General features: G+C 47.4%; 1 protein-coding gene across 4 annotated transcripts in view; it reads left to right on the top strand.

The window, feature by feature from the left end:
• TANC1 (tetratricopeptide repeat, ankyrin repeat and coiled-coil containing 1) overlaps positions 1-22209 on the top strand; it is a 2406012-nt gene that overhangs the window by 314234 nt on the left and 2069569 nt on the right. For all 4 annotated transcript variants that reach the window (XM_069616378.1, XM_069616375.1, XM_069616376.1 and 1 more), the window contains one exon: positions 21784-21855. In XM_069616378.1, coding sequence (XP_069472479.1) covers positions 21795-21855 — 61 coding nt within the window. In that variant the 5' untranslated portion in view covers positions 21784-21794. The remainder of the gene's footprint in view (positions 1-21783; positions 21856-22209) is intronic.

Raw genomic sequence — 22209 nt, 5'->3', positions numbered from 1 at the left:
TTTCTTTGATTTCAGTGGGCTGAGCAGGATGGACCTTGGCCATGGGATAGTTTGCTGTTTTAAACCGCGCTTTGAGGTCTCTTCAGACGTTTTGGTGAGATTCTTTCGAAATTGTGTGTGATGTTCATACTTTTGAGAAGGATGGTGGTGGCAGTCGCTACAGATATATTTGCTCTGATGGAGGATATCTTACCTGTGAAGAATCGACTAAGGTCATCTGTGAAATGTTGAGAGCTGACCAGGTGAAGCCTTTGGCTGTTTTTACACAATTAATTATAAATGTGGAAAATGTCATCTGACTTATTTGGACCATCTTACATTCGGAACAGAATAAGTTCTTTATTTTCCTGCCATATAGTTCTCAAAACCAGTTGCATGCCTGAGGGCGGCCATTTTATGGTCATGCTCTGATATCCTCCATGCACGTTTGAATGTTCTGCCCTCGTGTTTTCATCCTTTTAGTTGCTCATCAAACTATTTGTTTATTTTTGGACTCTAGTTTAGGGAGTGTAGTGATAAGAGGGGCTCACCATGCCAAAAGTGATGTTGATGGCCGACTTGGCGTTTTTTACACCAAAGACTAATCCTTTTCTCCCGGTACTGTTGGGTGGTATTGGTCTTTGTTTGGAAAATGGCTAGTGGGTTCTAGCAGGCTGTATTTGATAGCATAATTTTGCCTCTCCCACGAAGCTGGGTTGTTTGGGATTTTGAGACTAGTTAAAAAATGGGATGGCTTGTCAGTTGGGGAGCCCATTGCCCGAGTTATTATTATTATTTTTGAGGTTCTAAGAGAGGGAAGGACTTTTGTGGTCATTGAATAAATTTAGAGGTAGGATTCAAGGCCCGCAAAATCTTCACTAAACACTTTAAACACTTTGATGAATGGGTTCTTAGCCTTAACATAGCAGCCCACTCTTAAAACAGCGGATTGTGGTCCATTTACGATAGATGCACTTGAATTCATATTTTTTTTGTGTAAATCTGTTTCGATAGACATTCTGTGTGTATACCGCTATGTAGTGGTAGTTATACAGTATTACTATTTTATTTTCCAAAGTGAAAGTAGGGGTCGTCAGAAGTATTTGTTATACTCTCCCTACTCTACGTATGTAGGCACCTTCAGTGCCCCTCGATATCTGCACCCTTTTATTGTTTATTAAACTTGTGCTCAAGTAAATTCGACTGTATCTAAAGATACCATGGAACTTTCGCTTAACTTTCTGCTCAATTCGTTGATGTCCCAGGCTTATTGGAGCATCATGAACCCAAGGTTTCATACACGTTACCCCTCAGTTGACCTATTGTACCTCTTCCCCTTTTTATTATTTATCTGCGTTTAAAGGGAAAATGGGTAACCAGCTATGGTCTGGAAACCACTGGCAGGTCCAAAATGCATCACTTTTAAGACCAGCTAAGGAAGTCAAATGGAACTGCAGTGGTGATTGGGCGTAGTATAACAAATGTGCAACATAACATAGTTAATGGGTTTCGCAACTGTTAGTCTGAGGCCCCAGTTTATAGTGGTTTGTCTTTGATGTTGTCTAGAAAGCTTGCTCCAGCTACTTGAGCTTTCTGATTGAATATGTAGGTAAGTGGTGGTGATGATGCTTGACTTAATGGAAAGATAGTCTTCCTGGGTTCCCACTCGAGGTGCTCAGTTCGGTTTTATTGCTGCTCTTTGCACTGGTTTGGGAGGCCAGATATATAAATTCTGGACAATATAGGATTCAGTATTGGAGATTGGTTTGCTGGGTATTGGTGAGGGTCAGTTGGGTGATATGGGCTACCATGCATAGAGGTGGTAAGCGCTTGGCTGAGTGGGGAGATTTGCAGATGGGATGTTAGAAATACCTGCCTAGTATGGGATGGTGTCGAGGTGTAGTGGATCTGATCAAGGGGTGCGTCTGAGCTAGGTGTGGGTGGCTATTGGTCACTTTATATTGGTGTCTGCTAGTACCACTCTGTTATGTTAATTCTTCCAGTACCGCTGCCGATGAACGTGGCCTCTGCACTAGCACAGGTTGCGCTTCAAAGAATGCGCGTGCTGCACTCAAGTTCAGATGTTTTTGGCAGGTGAACCCAGTGATGTCAAAGGAGAAGAACTGTGCTTGATTGGAGGGTGAATTATTAGTGAAGACTGATCACACCTACCAAGAGCTGGAAGAACAGAGAGGGATGTGCGAGTCTGACTTTATTGAATGAAGACATTTTACTTCCATTGAAAGACAAGGTGATCAATTTGGAGGCTGATGAAGTTTGCTGTGATGTGACTGCAATGAAGTACATATAAGGTGCAATGCTAGTGAGGACACGGATTACTAGTGTGTGGTCCTCGAAGACTTCTCACTGGGTCAAACGAGCCCCAATAAATGGCTGGGGTGAATTGAGGCAATATAGCAATTACCTACTTGAGTAATTGAACTCTACTGGAAAAAAGATTATCATTGTTGTGCAGAGCCCGTTATCGTCTCGGTTGTTTCGCTGTTCACTTACGATTTATGTCTTGTACAGCAACCTGGATGATGTCAGTACTGTGCATCAGGATACTAAAATGACAATAGTGTCTGAATATAAAGTGTGCTATGGGACTTTTACCATTTTACAGAAAGCACTGATAAATGTGTTGTCACCAGTCCCCACGGGGGAAGTATGTTTATTTTAGTTCGAGTATGTAAATTAATGTACTCGTCCTGCAGGTTTTGGGGGATTTTTAAGAATTTGCCAATCCTGGCAATGCTAAGTGTTTCGCAACTGCCTCTCTTTTAGAATCCCCAGCCCACCCACGCTCGCCTAGCACCTTTTTGTGTCGAAGAACTGATTGTACAAGGCACAGTGCCTTAAGTGGCACTACAAAATGTGCTGGGGCTCATCAAGGGGGCAGGGGTTCTGCTGGCCCATCAGGCCACGCCCCCTGACGTGCCCCGGGCACAATGGGCTACTGGCATCCCTGCCAGGCAGCCTTTTGTAGAGATCAGCACCCTCCCATGGGTGAGAGGGTGCTGATCTCTGCATTTATTTTCTATAGGCTTACCTGGCAGGGGATAGCGCCCCACCTATTCAGCCTTGATAGTGGCGCTGGCCCGGGCAGCGTCACCATTCCCGTGAATCCGCGGGAGCATTAGCATTTAGAAAGCAAGGCCTCTGCTTCCACCGGTCTCACGTTTTCTCCATAATGGTGGTGTCGTCCCTCGGGCATCTCTTACTCAAAGGGATGACTCGCAGGTGCAGCGTCACCAATATGGCTGCAAGGCATGCCAGGCCCCGGGCCACTTAAAGCCCTGGCAAGGCATCACACATTTCAGGGATGCACGACTAATTGACATTACTTTACCATTAAATTACGTAGTAATAGCACTTATTACAGCATTGAGACAAGGAAGGTATCTGCCATGAAGTGCAAGATAAAAAGACAATATTATTCTTGTTAAACTTGACATAAGGGTGAAAGGTTTGATGTAACCTTGTTATTGATGATCAGTTTAAAAGCACTGAGTCGAGACTTTAAGAAAGATCGTTTAACTGTCTCGTTGGAGTTTCTAGTATATATGTTTTGCTGGGAAGCAATTCAGCGTGCTGTGGATTAGACTTTTACGGTGCATGATGAAGGGGAATAGTGGTGAGTGATTGCAGACTGTCCATTTCTAGGGTTATGTATTTTTTATTGATTTAAAACTTCAGCTACAAATGATGCTAAAACATGTTCAATGAAAAAACACAAGAAGACACTTACTATTTTTAGGGCCTTTTTGCAACTGCTGAAAATTACCTTTTGTATTATACCTAAATGGAAAACTTGTGTTGTCTTAAACTACCCTAACTTTAATAATGTCTCCTTTTTATTTAATGCGAACAGCCTGGTAAAATGTTTACTTAAACCAGTTTGGCGTGTTAACCCCCATTTGTTTGTGCCCCCACCCTATTCCACCACCCCCTTATTTCTGCTTGTGCTACCTAGTTTGCCAACCCTCCCCTCCCCCAAGTATTGAATTCTATGTATACCCTTATAGGGGATCCTGAATTTATTTTCTGCTGGCAAATCTGAACTGGTGTAGACTCCACCAACCCTATAGTGCCACTGGTGGGCAGTTGAACCCCACTCTTTGTAGTAGTAAACATTATTCCTTTTTAGTTGTGTATCCAAAAGGTGGAGGGAACTGGGTCAAAGAGGTTTGTGGTCCTTCTGGTGCTCTCCACTCCCCTTTTTGCTATTTCGGGTTGTGGTAGTTGGAGGCAATCCAGCATCATAATGGTGCAGAAAGAAACTTAATTGGTCTACGGTGTCTGTTAGAATTGTATGGACACATTCACACATTGTGACAGAGCTTTCACAGATCTAGCCTGCTCATAGCTGTGTGCCTCTGTAGTCTACAGTAGGCAACAAAGCAGAGGAATGTATGGGAAGGGTCACCGCTTGTTTCTGGGCTAATAACCTTTAATAAAATGTGACTTGCATGGGTTTATTATGTAGCTGCTGGAATAGCGGAGATCTTGATTCTTCACTGTCCTTTTTGTGTTCGGATGACATCAGTGCCATGTGCTGCATGTTGATCACAATGCTGAAGTTGTTCGCTTGCCTGGAGTTTTCCACCACGTCGCTGTGCTGCAATGAAAGTGTTGAAAGGATTTGATCAAAGCCTTTACTGAAATGTTACTAAATCCTTTTTTAAGTGAACACATCAGTAGCTCTTTGAAACTTAAAAGCCTCCCCGACATGGATGAAACAAGTACTTAAAAGAAGTGCGAGCAACTTTAACATTGAAAATGTTTGGTTTTGTATCCCAATTATGTTACATTTACCAGTGATCTTGTTTTAAGGATCTTCTTTCTCTATGGAATCTGTTAAATCCGGATATACGTTCTCTTCTCGAGATCTGCAAGTCTCTCTGTGCAGTCATGATTTAACAATGTTTAAAAGATAGCAGATCATCATTTTAAGCCTAAAGAAGTGTTTGTCCTGTGCATAAGATATGTTACGTTTACATTCTCTTGAGATGACTGGGCCTTTGGAACTGAGCAAGTGGACAACCACCCTTAACCTGAAAACTGTGCCAGCCATTCTGTGCTCCCATCCAAATATTGTTGTTGTTTCAATCAGTATATAGGGTTCATGGGTCTGGACACTTTAATGTTAGTGGCGACTGGGGTGACTGTTGCGAAAAATGAAATGAGCACCAAGCCCATTGTGCATTATGTACTTGGTGATTTAAGAATACAACCCTTTTATCAGACACATTTGTCAGATGCAAAGATCTGTCATCGTTCTTATGTTTCAGGGCGACCTGCAGGGTTTGGGAGGGTAGGCCAGTGGACTGGTTAACATGTTGGTTTGAGAGGTGTAATGTGACTTATATAGGTATGGGTTGAGGTTTTTTTTTCTTTAGCCATTTGTGTTAGCTGTTTGATGAGTGAAGGTGGGTGAAACAACATGAAATTATTGGTAGGCCTATTATTTGGGAGTGAGGTTAGTTTGACGTGTTTGGGTTTTTCATTGGTCCGAAACGTTTGAGAGAAGGTTCAGGTTCATGCGTTATGCCTCAAGGTCCTGTTCCAAGGACTATAGGTAGAATAGTTATAGTTTTAGTCAGCTAAGCTGTAGTGGTGTGCGGGCCTAGAGATGTTTTTTATCAGCCCTATTTGAGTGCTTATGCAGGTTTGGTTCTGTTGGTTTGTTCCTTGTTGTGTTTGCGGTTTGATTTTCATGTTGGGTGGGTGTCGGGTTTTGGAAAGATGGTAGTGCTAGAGGATTGTGCCTGTATGGGATGTTGTCTCATTCAGATTAGATTTATCAGAGTTTGCTTGTGGAGAATGTAGGGGGCAGGTGACCTTTTATGCTTGGCTAGTAGGTTGCAATTAGAAATTGTTCTCATAGGCAGGATATAGCGTATTCCGCAAGATAATGGTTGGTAAGTCCATGAATGCATTTTAACAGCATGTAGAGCCACCCTCTGTGGAGGTGGTGCGCAAAGGGTTGGTAGAAAATCAAGGGGGAATGAAGAGTTTGGGAGTGCTAGTTAATTTCTGTGAAACATATTTGAGACTATTCTTTTTGGGTTTGAAGGGCCTCTGGGACAGGCTGTGTGATGTACTACCTAGGGAAGGTTAACTGGGATTCCGCAGAACCACTCCTCTTGTACGGTTCACCCAATGTCAATGGTGTTAAGAGAACCCATCCTAGCCATTTGCCACCTGGGAGCAGTGAGACCTTTCCCCAAACCACTCTTCAGATTTCCACCTCTGGGACTTGTCATGTAAATCAGGTTTCCCTTTCAGAGATTCATTGAGGTACCGCTGCTATCGCCCATTCATTAGCGCATCACTCTTGTTGGTGCTGGCTCATGCTGTTGGAATTAATTAACCTGTCTTGCTTTTTTCGCCGCTGCGCTCCAATATGAAATGGGCACTGGCAATGTGACATGTGCAGCGGGCCATGTGGTTGCATTTAACGTCTGCCATGTTCAAATCATGCGGATCAGGCCTTTAGCCCTGAGTTAAGGATGATCAGATTTAGTAGCAGAGTGAGAACCCATGAAGGGGCACAAGTAATACCAGGGAATACCAATTGCACTCAATGAGAAAGGATAGCGTAGGCAGGGGTCTGCTACTGTAGTCTCCAAAGATGTTTTGGCCCAAACTTCCATCAGCCCTTGCCATCAAGGACAATGCTGAGGGATCATGGGAGTTGAAGTTCAAAACATCTAGAAAGCCAAAGTTGCAGACCCTACATCGGGGAATAGCCAGCTAACCTTTTAGTTAAACTAATCAATAGTCCTATTAAAATGTGCGGGTTGTTGCAGTAGGGAAAACAGACCCGGCTACAGACCAGGAGGCAGACAGAGGAGCAAAGAAGAGTTGGCGTGCAGCAGCAAGGAAGAGAGGACCCAGACCAGACGGAAACACCACTTAATCTTTTGGATTGTGCCAATATCGCCCACTGAAAAACGCAAGCAATGGGTAATATTTAGGTAGATTGTAAGGCTTGACAAAGGTAGCTCAGAGAGATCCCAGGAGGATGTGTTTTGGGCTGGGAGGGCAGGAAGTGGGTGGGAATGGCTATAGGGATTAGCATGGCCATGGGCAGCCAATGAGTGGGTATGTAGCCAAACTACAAATATAAGCTGTGTGTCCTTCATCACATGTTATTTCCCCATATCCGTACTCTAAAAACTAATATCAGTGTATCTGATGCTTAACTTCTTATTTTTTTTGGCTTCTGCTGTTTTGATAGTACATTTTTCTGGCGAGCCCCTTGCATTGATGTACTGAATCTGCCCGACCACCCATACTCTAGGTAGTTTAACTGCAAATATTAATTTCTCCAAAATATTCTGGGAGCATTGATTTGGCCACACTAAAGTACAGGTCGGGACTGTTTAGAGGGCAACTCCTTTTTGTTAGGGGCTCAAGGGCAGAGATGTACCCACAAAGCCGAGGGGAGAATATTGCACAAGACACAGGAGTGTAAGGAGTCCTGCAGACAAGAAAGCATAGGCAATAACTACAGACTGGCAACAAAGACTGTGAACATAAAGGGTCTGGGAAACCTGTTAGATTCACACTTGCAGTGTATGCAGAATGGGCAAAGAGTTTCCAACAGGTCAGGAGAAACTCTAGTCTTCTGAACCTGTTATTTATGGGTGTACTCTGAATGCTCATGGGAAGGAGCAGTAGGTGGGGGCATCTGTGTCTGGACCTTTATGCATGAGCAATGAAATAATACAAGACTGAAGCCTGTACGGGTCCAGCTGTAACGGACCAGTGACTGCTCCCTGAAACAGGAACCAGCACATTGTTAACAATATGGCACATTGGTCAAGACTAGGACATGACAAAGGAAAGGGGACAAGATTGACTGCTGGGAAATCTAGCAGCCAAAATATGAATGAATGAATGAATGAATGAATGAATGAATGAATGAATGAATGAATGAATGAATGAATGAATGAATGAATGAATGAATTACACAAGCACACGTGAGGACAAGAACAGTAACACAAATATAAAGGGAAAGAACAGGAAATCAAACTGACCAAGGTTCAGGGCACAGTAAAGGAAAAAAAGAATACAAGAATCGAAGTGCAAGGGTACAAGAGACTGGAACTGCAGACTGGAAACTAAGGGCCGAAATCAAGGAACAGCAACCTGAAATCTAGACCAGGACAAGTCAACTCTGCACCGAAACGCAGACTAGGATTATCAGGGTTGAAATGCAATTTTGGTAACGAGGAACTGTAACTCTGGATTGGAATAACAAGGGCATGACTGAGACAGTTTGCAAGGAATGTCAGGTATGGAATCTAGGAAGTTAAAGCCCGGTAACACGGACTACTAGCACAGAGCAGGGAACAAGAGAATTGGCAGTAGAGAGTAAAGGGCTGCAAGTGGGAGCATGGAGCTGCAGACAGAGGAACTGGGGAACTGTAGGCAGGGTGTTTCTGGGTTGCATGGCAGAGGGAACAAAGCTTCAGACAGAGTACAAACTGCAGAGTAGGGAGAACAGGGTTGCAGGGCAGGGAGCACAGGGCACTAGAGCTGGAATAGTTTCTGGAAACAGCAGCAACAGGACACAGCAGACATCCAAGGTTCAAAGCACAAGGGGCTGACAGCTAACTCCATGCAATAGCCCTGTGCTCCTGCAGGCAGTTGCTTAAATACTGATCCACCGTGTCCTAAGGCAGGCCCACTAGCAGCACCTCCCTCTCTGGACCTGGGAAAGTGAAAGAAGCACTGCTCTTTAGGGATTCTGTGGGTTGTAGTTGTAAGGCTGCTGCCTAGGAATATCCAGGTAATAACTGCTATAAGGTGCATTATGGAATATGTAGTTTGTGAAATGCAATAGGCAGGGTTAGACATTGAGGGGGAGCTGGGAGCTATTTAGCTCCTGCTTGCAGCCTGAAAGAGCCTGGTGAGCTTGACAACATCTAACAGGAGCTACCTTTGGCACCCCAGGCCAAGTGATGCTGAACAAACATCAGTGTGGATTTAACTCTGTGTGTCTGGAACAATGTATACATAAACATTAGGACACAGCTATATTGCATTTAAAGCATAAGGGGGGAGGGTCATAAATAATGCACACAATTATAGGTTTTCATCTTATGTGGAAGTTAGATTTGCAAAATGCTATGTACTACTTATCCTTCCCCAGTGATAGCTCCTGGTCAATGGTTAATGCTGGATATTCATAAGCTGCTTTTAGCTTCTGCGCATCCAATCTTAATTTCAAGCCCTGAATAGGGAAGTACCAAGGTGTTGCAAAGGGAAAATAAGTCCAGAAATATGAATATGCATTATCTGTGGCTGATCATGTTATGTTACTTTGCATTTATAAAGCGCCTTATGTATCATTGGTATGATCTCAAGGCGCTGGTGGGTTGAACGCCCTCAGGAACCGTAGTTCAAGTCAGGAGAGAGGGAGAGGGAGAGGGAGACGGAGACGGAGAATGAATGGGTGCACCGGATATGTGTGCAGCCGGTGTGGCACTTGCAGAATAGCTGCTTCTTAGTGGTAGGTGTGGTGGGGATTGGGTCCTCCGATGTATTCCATATCTATGACAGTAATCACCACAGCTGTGCTGCTTCGGAAAATTTTTCTGCGTCGATACGCCGCCCTTGAGGACCTCCTCCGACGGCCGGATGTCACTGGATGTTATAAGTAAGATGCACAACGTCCGTAGCCTCAGTTCCATTTTTTCCGCAAACGTGTTTGCTTCGGAGATCTCTGCGCGCCTCGACTCTTTGGAGTTTCGGTTCTTCAAACCTGTTCGTTTGTGAAGTTAAAGTCCTTTGTGATGTCTACCTCTTCTTCCACCCCGCGTCCGGGCTTCAAGAAGTGCGGGGACTGCAGGTCCAAGATGTCGGTGACGGACTCGCACGACGCCTGCCTCTGGTGCCCCGGGGAAGCCCATGACACGGATGATTGCCAGTCGCTTACGCCCAAAGCCTTGCGGGAGCGCAAGAAGAAACTGTCGGTCTGTAAGGTGTCCAAGCCCCGGAAGTCGAGGTCCGCAGGGCTTTCGACGGACGATTCGAGGGGCGACTCTCCGCATCGTCGTCAGAAGTCCAGTGGGTCTCAGTCCTGGAGTGGGTCCCGCCACTCCTCTGCCTCTTGGAGGCAGTCCCGGAAGCGCCGTCATCGGTCGCCTTCCCAGTCCTCATCCGAGGACTCACCCGTCGGCCAGTCGTTTATCCCACCAAGCATGCGACGCTGGAAGAATGGGCTTCCTTCGGTAAGAAAATGCTAGCGATTCTCGAATCGCAGGGCACTGGTCCGTCCGCGCCTCTGAGTGGGGTCGGTCGTGATCGGACTAGAGACACCACTCGTACGCCTTCGGGCTCGGGAGGTCGGCTCGATTCGCGGGTGCGGTCCCGCTCGGACAATGGGAATCGTTCTAGTCAGGCCTGTTCCAGGTCCCGTTCCTCGACGCACTCGAGACCGTGTGAGCCTGTGATGTCTCCCTTGAAGACGTCGACGCCTGTGGCGCTGAGGTCGCCGAGGGACTCTCTCGAGGCTCCGCCTCCGAGGAAGTCATCGACGCCATCGGCGCCCAGGGTGTCGAGGGACACGCTCTTGGTTCTGCCCTCGGGGCCTGTGTCGACACTGTCGATGCTGTCGACGCCGATTCACTCGACGCCCTCCACGCCTTTCGAAGCTGTTTCGACAGGGTACCCCGGGGCACTGTGGAACCCCCTAGAAAGGCTCTGGCCAAGGTCAAGCATGGCTTTGTTCCCCATTCTGTGCCCACTTTCCGCCATCTTGAGTACATTTTGGACGTGGATGAGGGCTCTGATGATGGCATGGTTCCTGATACGGTACCAGATGAGATTCTCTCTGGCCATAGCCAGATTGAGGACCTGCGTCAGTCCCTGCACGACGCCAGTGGTCTGGACACCTCTCCGGAGGTGGAGCTTTGTAGGCCTGAGCCTGGCACCCATGACGACTCCTCTAACCAGAGCTTTATGTGTAGGGTCACCGAGTACTTGGGGTGGTCTGCTCCCCCAGGGGATTTTCTTCAGGATGACCTCACGGATATCCTCGACCTAGGTCCACCAACTGACCTGGTACTGCCATTCCATATGCCTCTACAGAGGAGGATGGCGGCGGCTTGGACTGCTCCGGAGAGTCTCCTGGCAGTGGGCAAGTCTTTGCTGTGAAAATACCGTCCAGCCAGTAGCGACCTCCTGCTACTTGACCAAGCACCCCATTCCGGAGAGTTTGGTGGTGCAGGCGGCTACGGCCCCAGCAAAGCAGGCGTCATATCCTACCATCCCTCCTGATAGGGATGACAAGCGTTTTGTTGGTTGGGCGAAGAAAGTGTTTTCTTCAGGGGGTATGGCTCTTCAGGTGGCCAACTCTGTATGTGCCTTGTCATGTTTCACGCACACTCTGTGGAACTGTGTTTCCTTAGCGGCTGAACATATTCCCGAAGGGGACGAACGGGATGGTTTTCTTGCTATGGTCCAGGATGGCAAGGATGCATGTGTGAGGCCGTTCAGTCGGGTTTGGACATGGCAGATTGCGTCAGCCGGTCCATGGCGGTGAGCACCGTAATACGCAGGTTTGCGTGGTTGCGGAAGTCGGGGTTTGCCCCTGATGTACAGGCTCAGCTGCTCAACATGCCCTTTGACGGTGAACATCATTTTTGCAGCAAGGCTGACGAGAGCCTTGAGAGGTTGCAGACATCCAAAGCTGCAGCAAAGTCGTTGGGCGCTGCGGTTCCTTTCGTTATTACTCATCCTTTGGTAAAGCGAGAGGAGCTGCCAGTCAAAGGGGCCACCGTAGGAGTGCCAGAGGTGGAAAGATGGGTACTCGAGGTGCCAAGGCCGCTCGGGCAGTTACCTCTTTGCCCTCAGGCAACGCCGCAGCCGCTTCAGCTCAGTCACGAGGCCATGTGCATTGGTTCGCTGGCTGGGGGAAGGCTGGTGCAGCATCTTGTCGACTGGCGTGCCATTACATCAGATGTGTGGGTTCTGGAGATCATAGCCCACGGCTACTGTCTTCCCTTTCGGCAGAGGCCTCACGACAATCCACCGGGGAATCTCTCGTTGCAGAGTCCGGATCTGCTCCTTGTGCAGGAGGTTCAAGCCCTGCTGGAGAAAGGCGCCATAGAACTGGTGCCTGTTGCAGTCAGGAACAAGGGATGGTATTCCCCTTATTTTTTGATTTCCAAGAAAGACGGGGGATTGAGACCCATCATGGACTTGCGCGGTTTGAACCATCTCCTCAGGAAGGACAAGTTCAAGATGGTTACTCTTTCTCAAGTCCTCCAGGCCCTTCAACTTCAGGACTGGTTGGTGTCTCTCGACCTCAAGGACGCTTATTTTCATGTGCCGCTCCATCCTCCAAAGCACAAAAAGTACCCGAGGTTCGCGGTTGGCGACTCGCACTTTCAGTTTCGGGTCCTGCCGTTCGGATTGACCTCCACCCCGAGGGTCTTCACCAAGCTCATGGTAGTGGTGGCAGCGCATCTCAGGAAAGGGGGGATTCATGTCTACCCCTACCTGGACGATTGATCAGGGCGCGCTCTCCCGAGCACGTCCTGGAACATCTGTCCGTCACCTGCCACTCCCTCCACAAACTGGACTTCTCCCTCAACTTAAAGAAGTCCCACTTGACGCCAACTCAAAGGCTCCAGTACATCGGAGCAGTGCTCGACACATCCCTGGGGCAGTGGTTTCCTCCCCAGGTGAGGGCTCATCACATTCAGCAGATGGTGCACAAGTTTCAGCATGCCCAGAGTCTCCCAGCATTCGAGTTCTTGAGATTGCTCGGCCTCATGGCATCCTGCATTCTTTTGGTGCCAGAGGCCAGGTTGCGGATGAGATCTTTGCAATGGGCACTCAAGTTCCAGTGGTCTCAGTCCTCTGGTCGGATGTTGGACCCTGTTCGGATGCCGTCCTTGGTCGCCCAGGACCTTCTGTGGTGGGCCATTGAAGGAAATCTGATGAAGGGGCTCCATTTTGGCTACCCTGGCCGTAGGTGATGATCGTGACGGACGCATCCCTCACGGGATGGGGAGCTCATGCCAACGAGTTGACAGTCAGCGGTCGTTGGTCTCCGTCGGAGTCCAGACTCCATATCAATCTGTTGGAGCTGAGGGCCGTCAGGCTTACCCTGAAGGCTTTTCTGCCGCCTTTGCGAGGAAAGAATGTCCTGATCCTGATGGACAACATGGTGGCCATGCACTACCTCAACAAAAAGGGGGGGGGGCGGCAGGGTCACTTCCTCTGTGCAGGGAGGTGATGCAGCTCTGGTACTGGGCAATCAAGCAAGAAGTTTCGATCTCGGCAGTTCATCTGGCCGGAGACGAAAAACGAGACGGCGGACGCTTTGAGCAGGCAGTGCGCAATCTCTCACGAGTGGGAGTTGGCTCAGGAGATTCTCCTGGAGATCTTTGCCCTTTGGGGGACCCCTCAAGTGGATCTCTTAGCCTCCAGTGTCAACCGGAAGTGCGAAAGGTTCTGCTTGCAGGAATTTCCTCCAAGAGGAACCTTAGGAGACGCTTTCGTGGTGGAGTGGTCATTCCCACTGCTGTACATGTTTCCTCCAGTCCCCGTCATCCCGCAAGTGCTGCAGAGGTTACGAAGGTTCAGTTCCCGGATGATCCTCATTGCTCCAGCATGGGCCCGCAGGACGTGGTACCTGGGCCTTCTCGACTTGTCCATCTGCCCTTCCACGTCGTCTTCCCTACCGAGACGATCTGCTCTCACGGGGGGGGGGGTCAGGTTCTCCATCCAGAGGTCAGATCCCTCAACCTTCATGCTTGGTTTCTGAAAGGTTGAGGTATAAGGTTGGGACATTCCTGAAGATGTGATGGAGGTGTTGCTTTCGGCCAGAAGGCCTGCAACAAAGTCCCTGTGCCGTTGGAGAAAGTTTTGCGACTGGTGCAGGGTTAAGAATGTGGATCTGTTTTCATGTGACATTCCTGTGGTTCTGTCTTTTTTGCTTTCTTTAGCCCACAGGGGCTTGCAAGTGGGTACCGTTAAAGGTTACCTGGCGGCGCTGTCCATATTTAAGCGCTCATCTGAAGTGTTTTCTTATTTTAAAATCTCTTTAATTTCTCATTTTCTTAAAGAGCTCACTAATGTGTTCCCTCTGTCACCTTTCCAGGTGCCCGGTTGGGATTTGAACCTTGCCCTCAAGTTTCTGATGGGTGCTCCGTTTGAGTCTTTGTATTCGTGCCCTTTGAGACTGTTAACTCTTAAAACTGTATTTTTGGTTGCAGTCACTTCCGCTCGCAGAGTGAGTGAGTTACAGGCACTTTCAGTTAAGCCACCCTTCACTGTATTTCATAAGGACAGGGTTGTCCTTAAAGTTCGTCCTTCCTTTCTTGCGAAGGTGGTGTCGGAATTTCATTTTGGCCAGAAGGTTATTCTTCCGGCATTTTATCCTCCTCCGCATCCTGGTAAGGAAGAGGCGAGGCTCCATAGGCTCGATCCTAGGAGAGCTTTAAGGTTTTATATTTCACGCATATCCCGGGTCAGAGTGGACGATCAACTCTTCATTGGTTACGCTGGAAAGCGTTTGGGACAAGCTGTGACTAAGCAGACTTTGTCTCGCTGGATTATTCTGGCAATTTGTGAATGTTACCGCTTGGCGGGTAAGGACCCACCAGTCGGCTTGCGGGCCCATTCTACCAGGGGTATGGCTGCCTCTACTGCCCTACAGAGGGGTGTTCCTATTCGTAACATCTGTGATGCAGCCACCTGGGCTTCGGTCCATACTTTTGTACGTCACTACTCCCTCGATTCCATCCGTGGGCAGGATCTGGCCTTTGGCAAGGAGGTCCTTTGCTCCGCAATTTGATTGGGCATTCTAAATTTCTGTATTCTAAATTCTTTTCCCACCTCCTTGCATTGGTACTGCTTTGGGAGTCTGTCATAGATATGGAATACGTCGGAGGACCCAATCCCCTCGAAGAACAAGTTACTCTCTTACCTGGTAACGTTCTTTCGATGGGATGGTCCGACGACGTATTCCATATCGCTCCCTCCCTGCCTTGCCCGCTACAGAATTTCTTATGCGATTGCAGCTTATGTTTTTCCGCAAGGCTTTGTGTGGTCAGACTGGCAGAAGACTGGTACCACACGTTCTGGGGAAAAAACTACAACTGAGGCTACGGGCGTCGTGCGTCCTACTTATAACATCCAGTGACGTCGGCTGTCGGAGGAGGTTCTCAAGGGCGGCGTATCGACGTCATCGATGCAGGACGCAGGCGCCGAAAGATTTTCCGAAGCAGCACAGCTGTGGTGATTAATGTCATAGATATGGAATACGTCGTCGGCCATCCCATCGAAAGAACGTTACCAGGGAAGAGAGTAACTTGTTCTTCCTTCTGGTGGGTTGGTATCCAGACTGATTTTTGGCTGCGTTATGCCTGATGAGACGCATAGGCTAGCGGGTGTGCTGAGCCAGCTGTCATGATGAGGAGTATGTGGCGGGTGTTAGTATGAGAACAGCTATACCGAATGTGTCATAGTATCGCTGTGTTCTAGTTGAGTGGTGGTGTATAGGAGAAAGTAAGCGTGGTGATGTAATATGGTTTTCGGTAAGGTTTTTGAGATCGAGCACACATCTGAACCATTTATTCTATCCATTTTATTCACTCAGTCTTTTCAATCAGCTTCGTCTGTTCATACATTTCGTCTGGTTCATCATTTGGTTTACTAGTTTTTCCCTCCATCCGTTCCGCCCTATTCCATCCGTTCCGCCCTATTCCATCCGTTCCGCCCTATTCCATCCGTTCCGCCCTATTCCATCCGTTCCGCCCACTCCATCCGTTCCTTCTACTCCATCCGTTCCTTCGACTCCATCCGTTCCTTCTACTCCATCCGTTCCTTCTACTCCATCCGTTCCTTCTACTCCATCCGTTCCATCTGCTCTCTCCGTTTTATGCGCTCCATCCGTTGCATCTACTCCATCCGTTGCATCTACTCCATCCATTGCATCTACTCCGTTTGTTCCGATCATTCCATACACTCTGTCCGTTCCATGCTCTCTGTCCGTTCCATCTGCTCAATGCGTTGTATCTGCTCGATGCTTTCCATTTGATCCATCCACTCAGTCCGATCCATCTGTGCCACGCACTCCATCTGTCCCATGCACTCATCCACTCCTTCCGTTCTATGCACTCTCCGTTCCATCCGTTTCATGCGCTCTGTCGGTTTCAATTCATGCACTCTGTCGGTTTCATGCGCTCTGTCGGTTTCATGCGCTCTGTCGGTTTCATGCGCTCTGTCGGTTTCATGCGCTCTGTCGGTTTCATGCGCTCTGTCGGTTTCATGCGCTCTGTCGGTTTCATGCGCTCTGTCTACACCATCTGTTCCTTGCACTCCGTCCATTTCCTGCACTCTGTTCATTCCATGTACTCCCTTGATTCTATGCACTCTGTTCATTCTATGTGCTCCCTCAATTCCATCCCCTCTAGAGTTTCCATCCGCTCTATCCGTTCCATCCGCTCTGTGTTCTATGCGTTCCATTTGTTCCATCCACTCTGTCGGATCTAGCCACTCCATTTGATTCGTCCACTCCATTTGATCCATCCACTCTGTCCGTTCTGCCCACTTCGTCTCTTCCGTCCGTTTCGTCTCTTCCGTCCGTTTCGTCCGTTTCATCTCTTCAATCTGTTTCATCTCTTCCACTTCATCCGTTCCACCAACTACATCTATTTAATCCGCTGCATCCATTACATCTGTTTCATCCGCGACATCCATTTCACCCACTGCATCGATTTCATTCCTCTCATCCACTTCATTCATTTCATCCACTTCATTCATTCCATTCAGTATAGCCGTTTTAATTTACATTAGCAGTTTTAGTTTTCGATTATTTTTCTCGCTAGGGTCTTTATGCTGGATTGTTATTTTTGATATAGCAACCTTGGGCTGCTGTTTTTGTTGCTGTTATTCTGTTTGAGTTAGGAGTCAATTTTAGGGGAAGAGCCACGTTTTCAGTAATTTGCGGAAAGACATGAGGTCCTCGGTGAGTCGGATATGGGGGCCAGGGCTGAGAATGATGATCCACCTAACCTGACCTAGTTGGTTTTTGGTATCACTAGGAGGCCGGCAGAGCTTGATCTTAGAGTGCATGGTGGATGGTAGGGTTTTAGTTTGTCCTGAAGCTATTGAGGGACGGTTTTATGCATTGCTCGGTGAGAGATGCATAAAGTTTTGAAGGTCACCCTTCGGGCAACCGGAAACCAGTGCAGAGTTTTGAGAGCTGGGGCGATGTGATCTCTTGGGCCTAGTGCTAGTAGCAGTTTAGCCGTGGCATTTTGTGCTCTTTGTAGTTTATTCAGGTGGTACGCATGGACTCCGAGGTAGAGGGGGGTTAGCATAGTCCAGTCTTGACATAACAATTGATTGGACCGCGTAGAGTCTGTTGGGAAAGCAGAGGTATGGAAAAATGTGCTTAAGAGTTTTGAGGTGGTAGTGGCAGGACTTGGAGATGTTGTTGACTTGGAGCGAGAGGGTTAGGTCAGAGTCTAGGGTGCATCCAAGGTTTTTTACTGAGTTTGAGGGTGTCGGGGAATTGCCCATGGCAGATGGCCAGGGTAGGGGGTGCGGAAGAAGTTCGGTGTTGCCACATACCATGATTTTGGTTTTGGAGGGGTTTAACGAGATGTGGTCTGTGGTCATCCAATGATCTATGTCAAGGAGGCAGGCAGCGAGGTCGGGTTGGCAGTTGGGTTTTGAATTTAGGAGTTTTAGGATTAGTTGTGTGTCATCGGCGTAGTTGTAGAACAGGATATTGTGCGAGCAGATTATTCTTGGGAGGGTGGACATATAGATGATGAATCGAGTCCCAATTAGTCCACAATGGATGCCACTTGGTGTTCCAGTGGTACGGACGTGAAGCATAACTTCTGAAATTCCTCGTTAGTCATTGTAATATTATTTATTGTTATTTATCTGTTTCTCCTCTGCTTTGCACTTTCCACTTCTCCCCCTCTCCCATGCACTTGCGCGTTCTCAATGTCACTGGGCCTAGCAAGATCGCTGTTTTCCCCTGTTCCCCTCCCTTGCCTTGTCGCGCTCTGAAACACTTGTGTACGAGCCCCATAGAAATACAATATCAATGAGCGATCTCAGACTTCTTTACATTCTATATTATCACCCTGGTGCTTTATACCAGGTACCCTGAAAGTGAGATGACCATAAACTAAAATATTCCACCTAGTTTGCCCAGTTCTCTGCCTGCTATGCACTCCACTCTGCTTGGTCTCCTTCTTGCCTCTTAGATAATGAATACACAAAGCGAATTAAATGCTTATGCAAAGTAGTGATCAATAGTTCCATCCAGTCTGTACATCTACAGATCTACTGCAATATCAAACACTGTAGTTAGTCTCCAGAGCTCACTTTGCATTATGATGGTATTATATATTACCAATTGCAGGAGACAACTGGCCAAACTGTTTTCAGAACCTGCAGGTCTGGCTGAAATTTAACAAATTTGCAAGGTGTGACTCCTCTCACTGTCTTATTTCAGTGGTTCGCAAAACTGCTGTATTGTTGCTCATTTCATGTATTGAGTACAAATAATGTCTAGTGACATTAACAATATTAGTGCAAAATTGATAATCAAATGGGCCTGTTTTGCTATTCAAAAAAGGTTAATAGCAAACTATGCTAATCATTTTTTTAAAACTAATGTATGCCTTGCCACATGGAACCAGTGGTTGTGTGAGAAGAGTTGAGAAGCCTAGAGAGAAGAGGGATCGTAGAACCACCAGCATGAGAAGCACAGAGAGCCCAGTTGTTTGAGATTCTCCGGATGTTTGTTCGTGCATTTTGGGGCAAAGTTGGCGACTATTCTTTTGTCAAAACATTGCTTACATTTTCCAACACATAGCAGTTGCTATGCTCCGTGACCTGCTGTGACTTGTCTGTTGAGGGCACAGCCCATGGAGGCAGGGCAAGGTGTTTGTCAGACATTCATCAGGCATTCACACCTGGGGCAGGGTGCTCATCCAATCATGTGGCTGAAATAACAGGCGAGAACACACTGTGTACCGCCTCCATTTTCCAGCCACCCAAGGCCCTTCCCTGGGTGGCGCAATCTTGATTGTAGGGGAGCAACAGGGAGGGTCTCCCTGTTACCTCCCCACGCACCCACCCACCCACCTCCTCACCCCCAAAGACATCCCATACTCTTCCACCACCCACTTAACTTCTAGACTGAGCGGTGTGCTCTGGTCCTGGCCCTCCTTCGTGACTGCCACTGTAGAAATAGAAAAGGGACAACATCCCTTTTCTATTTGCTATGGCGATGGCAATCTTATTTTTTAAAACAGAGATTGAGCTTGCGCAATATGCAAACACGGGGCTGTGAATAGCAATCACCCCATTGTCCGTGGCGTATATGGGCGGTAACAGTCCAAAGCCCTGACTTCGGCCTTCTTAGAGGCTGGAGGGCTGTTACTTGCACATGTACGCCACCCGACACAGGGTTGATGGCTACATTGGTCGGGACAGCGGCCAGCTTACATCAAGAATTGCACAAAGAATAAAAGTACTGTTAAGAGGCTGGATGAGGAATGGTGACCTCTATGAAGAGAGCCGGTGGGAATGATGGGAGATAAGAACCATCAGATAGAAGGAAGACTCGAAGGAAGAAGGTGGTGAAGTCCTGGACACAAGTGGCACAGAATAAACTAGCGGGGGAGATGACATCTATACCTAAGGAGGTGGGAGGAGATCTGGTGATCTTTCAGAGGGAGAATAAGGAGGTTCGGGTGGACCAGGTCAGTCCACAGCAGAATCTAGCAGCGGGAGAAGTTACAAGACTGCAATTTCATTATAGATCAGGGAGCATAACATAGGTGATGATAGCTAGACGGTGCTCCAGGGACCAAGACCTCAGAAACTTGCAACCAAAAGACAAAGAACAGGATCATGGAGAATCTATCGCAAATGGCCCAGAGGTCTCGGGAAGGAGCAAGCTGAATTTGACTTTCTTTATTGCTACCCCTTTTGCTTTCAGTGTTCCCCTACCCTTACCTTGCATCATATTATTCCCTGAAAAATACTTCAGAAGATTCTTTAGGTTGACACTAGCCTTGTCTTGTGTTCCCAGTCATCGCACACTGTGACAACTGCTGCTGGCCTTTGTGTGGTGTTACTGACCACATTGTCCTGTATTATTTTCTGTATGCATAAGAAGCTCTAGGTCCAGTACCATACACTTTGTGTGTGATCTAGCTTTCGGCAATTTTGAACTGTGTGCTTGTGATATGTGGCAGATCTCAGTTCTCCACCCACATGGGTAAGGTAAACCCACCAAAAGTAAGCCACACGCAGCTGGTTTCAAGACTCTTTAAGAATCCTAGTCTTGTACTTCGAAATCTGTTTAGTGTGGCCCGGGTGCACCTCACACTTTGCATGCGCATATTTTTTTAGTATCTGCCCCACAGTGTGTCCTCCTTGTGCTCACAGGAGAACCTGTCTTGTATCTCATTACGCCTAGCAGGACCTCATGCCAAGCATTGATCACCCACTGCTAGTAGCACTGTGGGTGGATAGTCGATGGCAGGGGAGTTGCTAGGTCTGGAAAAGATCCGGGGCTAAGCTGATGTCGGAACTGTTGGGACTGGGGGTAGCTAGTCTTTTGGCTGTAGCTCCTGAGATTCTATCCGGGGCTACAACCAAAAGATCAGGGGCTATAGCCCCCTTAGCCCCCCCCCCCCCCCCCCCCCCCTAGCAACGCCCCTGGTCGATGGCAGTCTGCTTTAATCCCAAAAGCATATGTACATATTGATCATAAGTAAACGAGAGCATGAAATGGATGCAAATACTGTTGACTTTTCCGATCTCAATGTATGCAACGGTAGAAGCATTCTGCTCCCTTCCCTTCCCTTCCCTTTCTGTGATGCAGGCATCCGAGTCTCGCCCCCAGTTGTAAAGATTTGCAGCGAATATTTACGTAGCTAGCAAGTATCCCATGTAATGTAGCACCTTTTCCCAACCACACTGCTAACTGGGATTTCTAGGCCCACACTTTCAGAGCTACAGGCATCGGAAAGGTAGATTGTGTAGTGTAAAAGCCGGAACTGGTTTGTGGTGGCAGGGTTTAACACATGTGCATTACTGGACTAGGCATTTGGAAAGTAGTGCTGCATACATGGCTCACCTGCGTGAAGCAGTACTCTGGCCTCCAAGTAAGAGTTTATGTGCCTAAGTGATAGTTATGTTGCGCCCAGGACATTGCTTTTTAGGTTTTCTAAAAGTGTCTTTGTTGTGACATGTGGTCTGTGCATATTTTCCCATCCTCAGTTTTTATCTTCATCACTGTGGTCAAGAGATCAGTCGGGTTAGTATGACATGTTGGTGTATTTGCAGCTGAGACCAGTCAGTCATGGAGGGGAAATGTCACCATTCCCAACCTAGCCCCCAGGGTTGGATACGTGGGGCTCCTTACTGGGCGGGTCTCTGATGCCCCAACAGAGGGTTGGAGATTAAGTTACTAGCACTAAAGCGACACCAGTATTCATCAGACTAATATATGATCCATTGGAACGCTTTGTTTTTTCTAGAAGTGCCTTTGGCTTAGAAACCAGTTTCGAAAGACTGAGTTGGGATTTAGTTTCCATCTTAACATACATTCTATGCTATTTGCATACGGTTTAAGTAATCAGTTCTCGCGCAATTGTGTAATGTGATGTGTCCTGGCAGCCGTAAAGGATACCTAGCGCAATCTCATTGTGGGCACGAGCACATTTTGTTTAGGTATACTGTCGTTTTTATATTAACAAAGAAAGCTAATTTTAAGTATTTGTTTCCCTCTAGGAGTGGCTGAAATGCTAAAGGCGGTTTTGAAGAAGAGCCGGGAAAGCGGGAAGCCAATCAAGAAAGATTCAAGTATGTTTCCTAAAGTGTGTTTGAACGTTTTTAGGACGCATCAATTGTACGGTGCTGTGAAAATGTACATTGTTTTCGTCTTTCAATCTTGCTTATGCATCCCCCCACCCCCGAGTCACATTTAAATCGGTCTCCCATGTTGTGTGAATAGTGCAATCGTTACGCTCACTATTTTCGTTTCAAAATCAGCTTAATTTGAAAATGAAGTTTTACCAAGCATTGCCACGTGGACATCATTGACAACTTCTCATCCAATTAGAAGTTTTGTACTACAGTCCGTAACTATTGAATGCCCTCTGAATACTCTGATCTTAAAAGCAGACAGTGAAACAATGCAATTTCCAGGCAAGATTT

Source organism: Ambystoma mexicanum, chromosome 9 (genome assembly GCF_040938575.1).
Source record: "Ambystoma mexicanum isolate Mex_15411 chromosome 9, UKY_AmexF1_1, whole genome shotgun sequence".
NCBI lineage: Eukaryota > Metazoa > Chordata > Amphibia > Caudata > Ambystomatidae > Ambystoma > Ambystoma mexicanum.
This window is presented reverse-complemented; position numbering and strand designations above follow the sequence as displayed.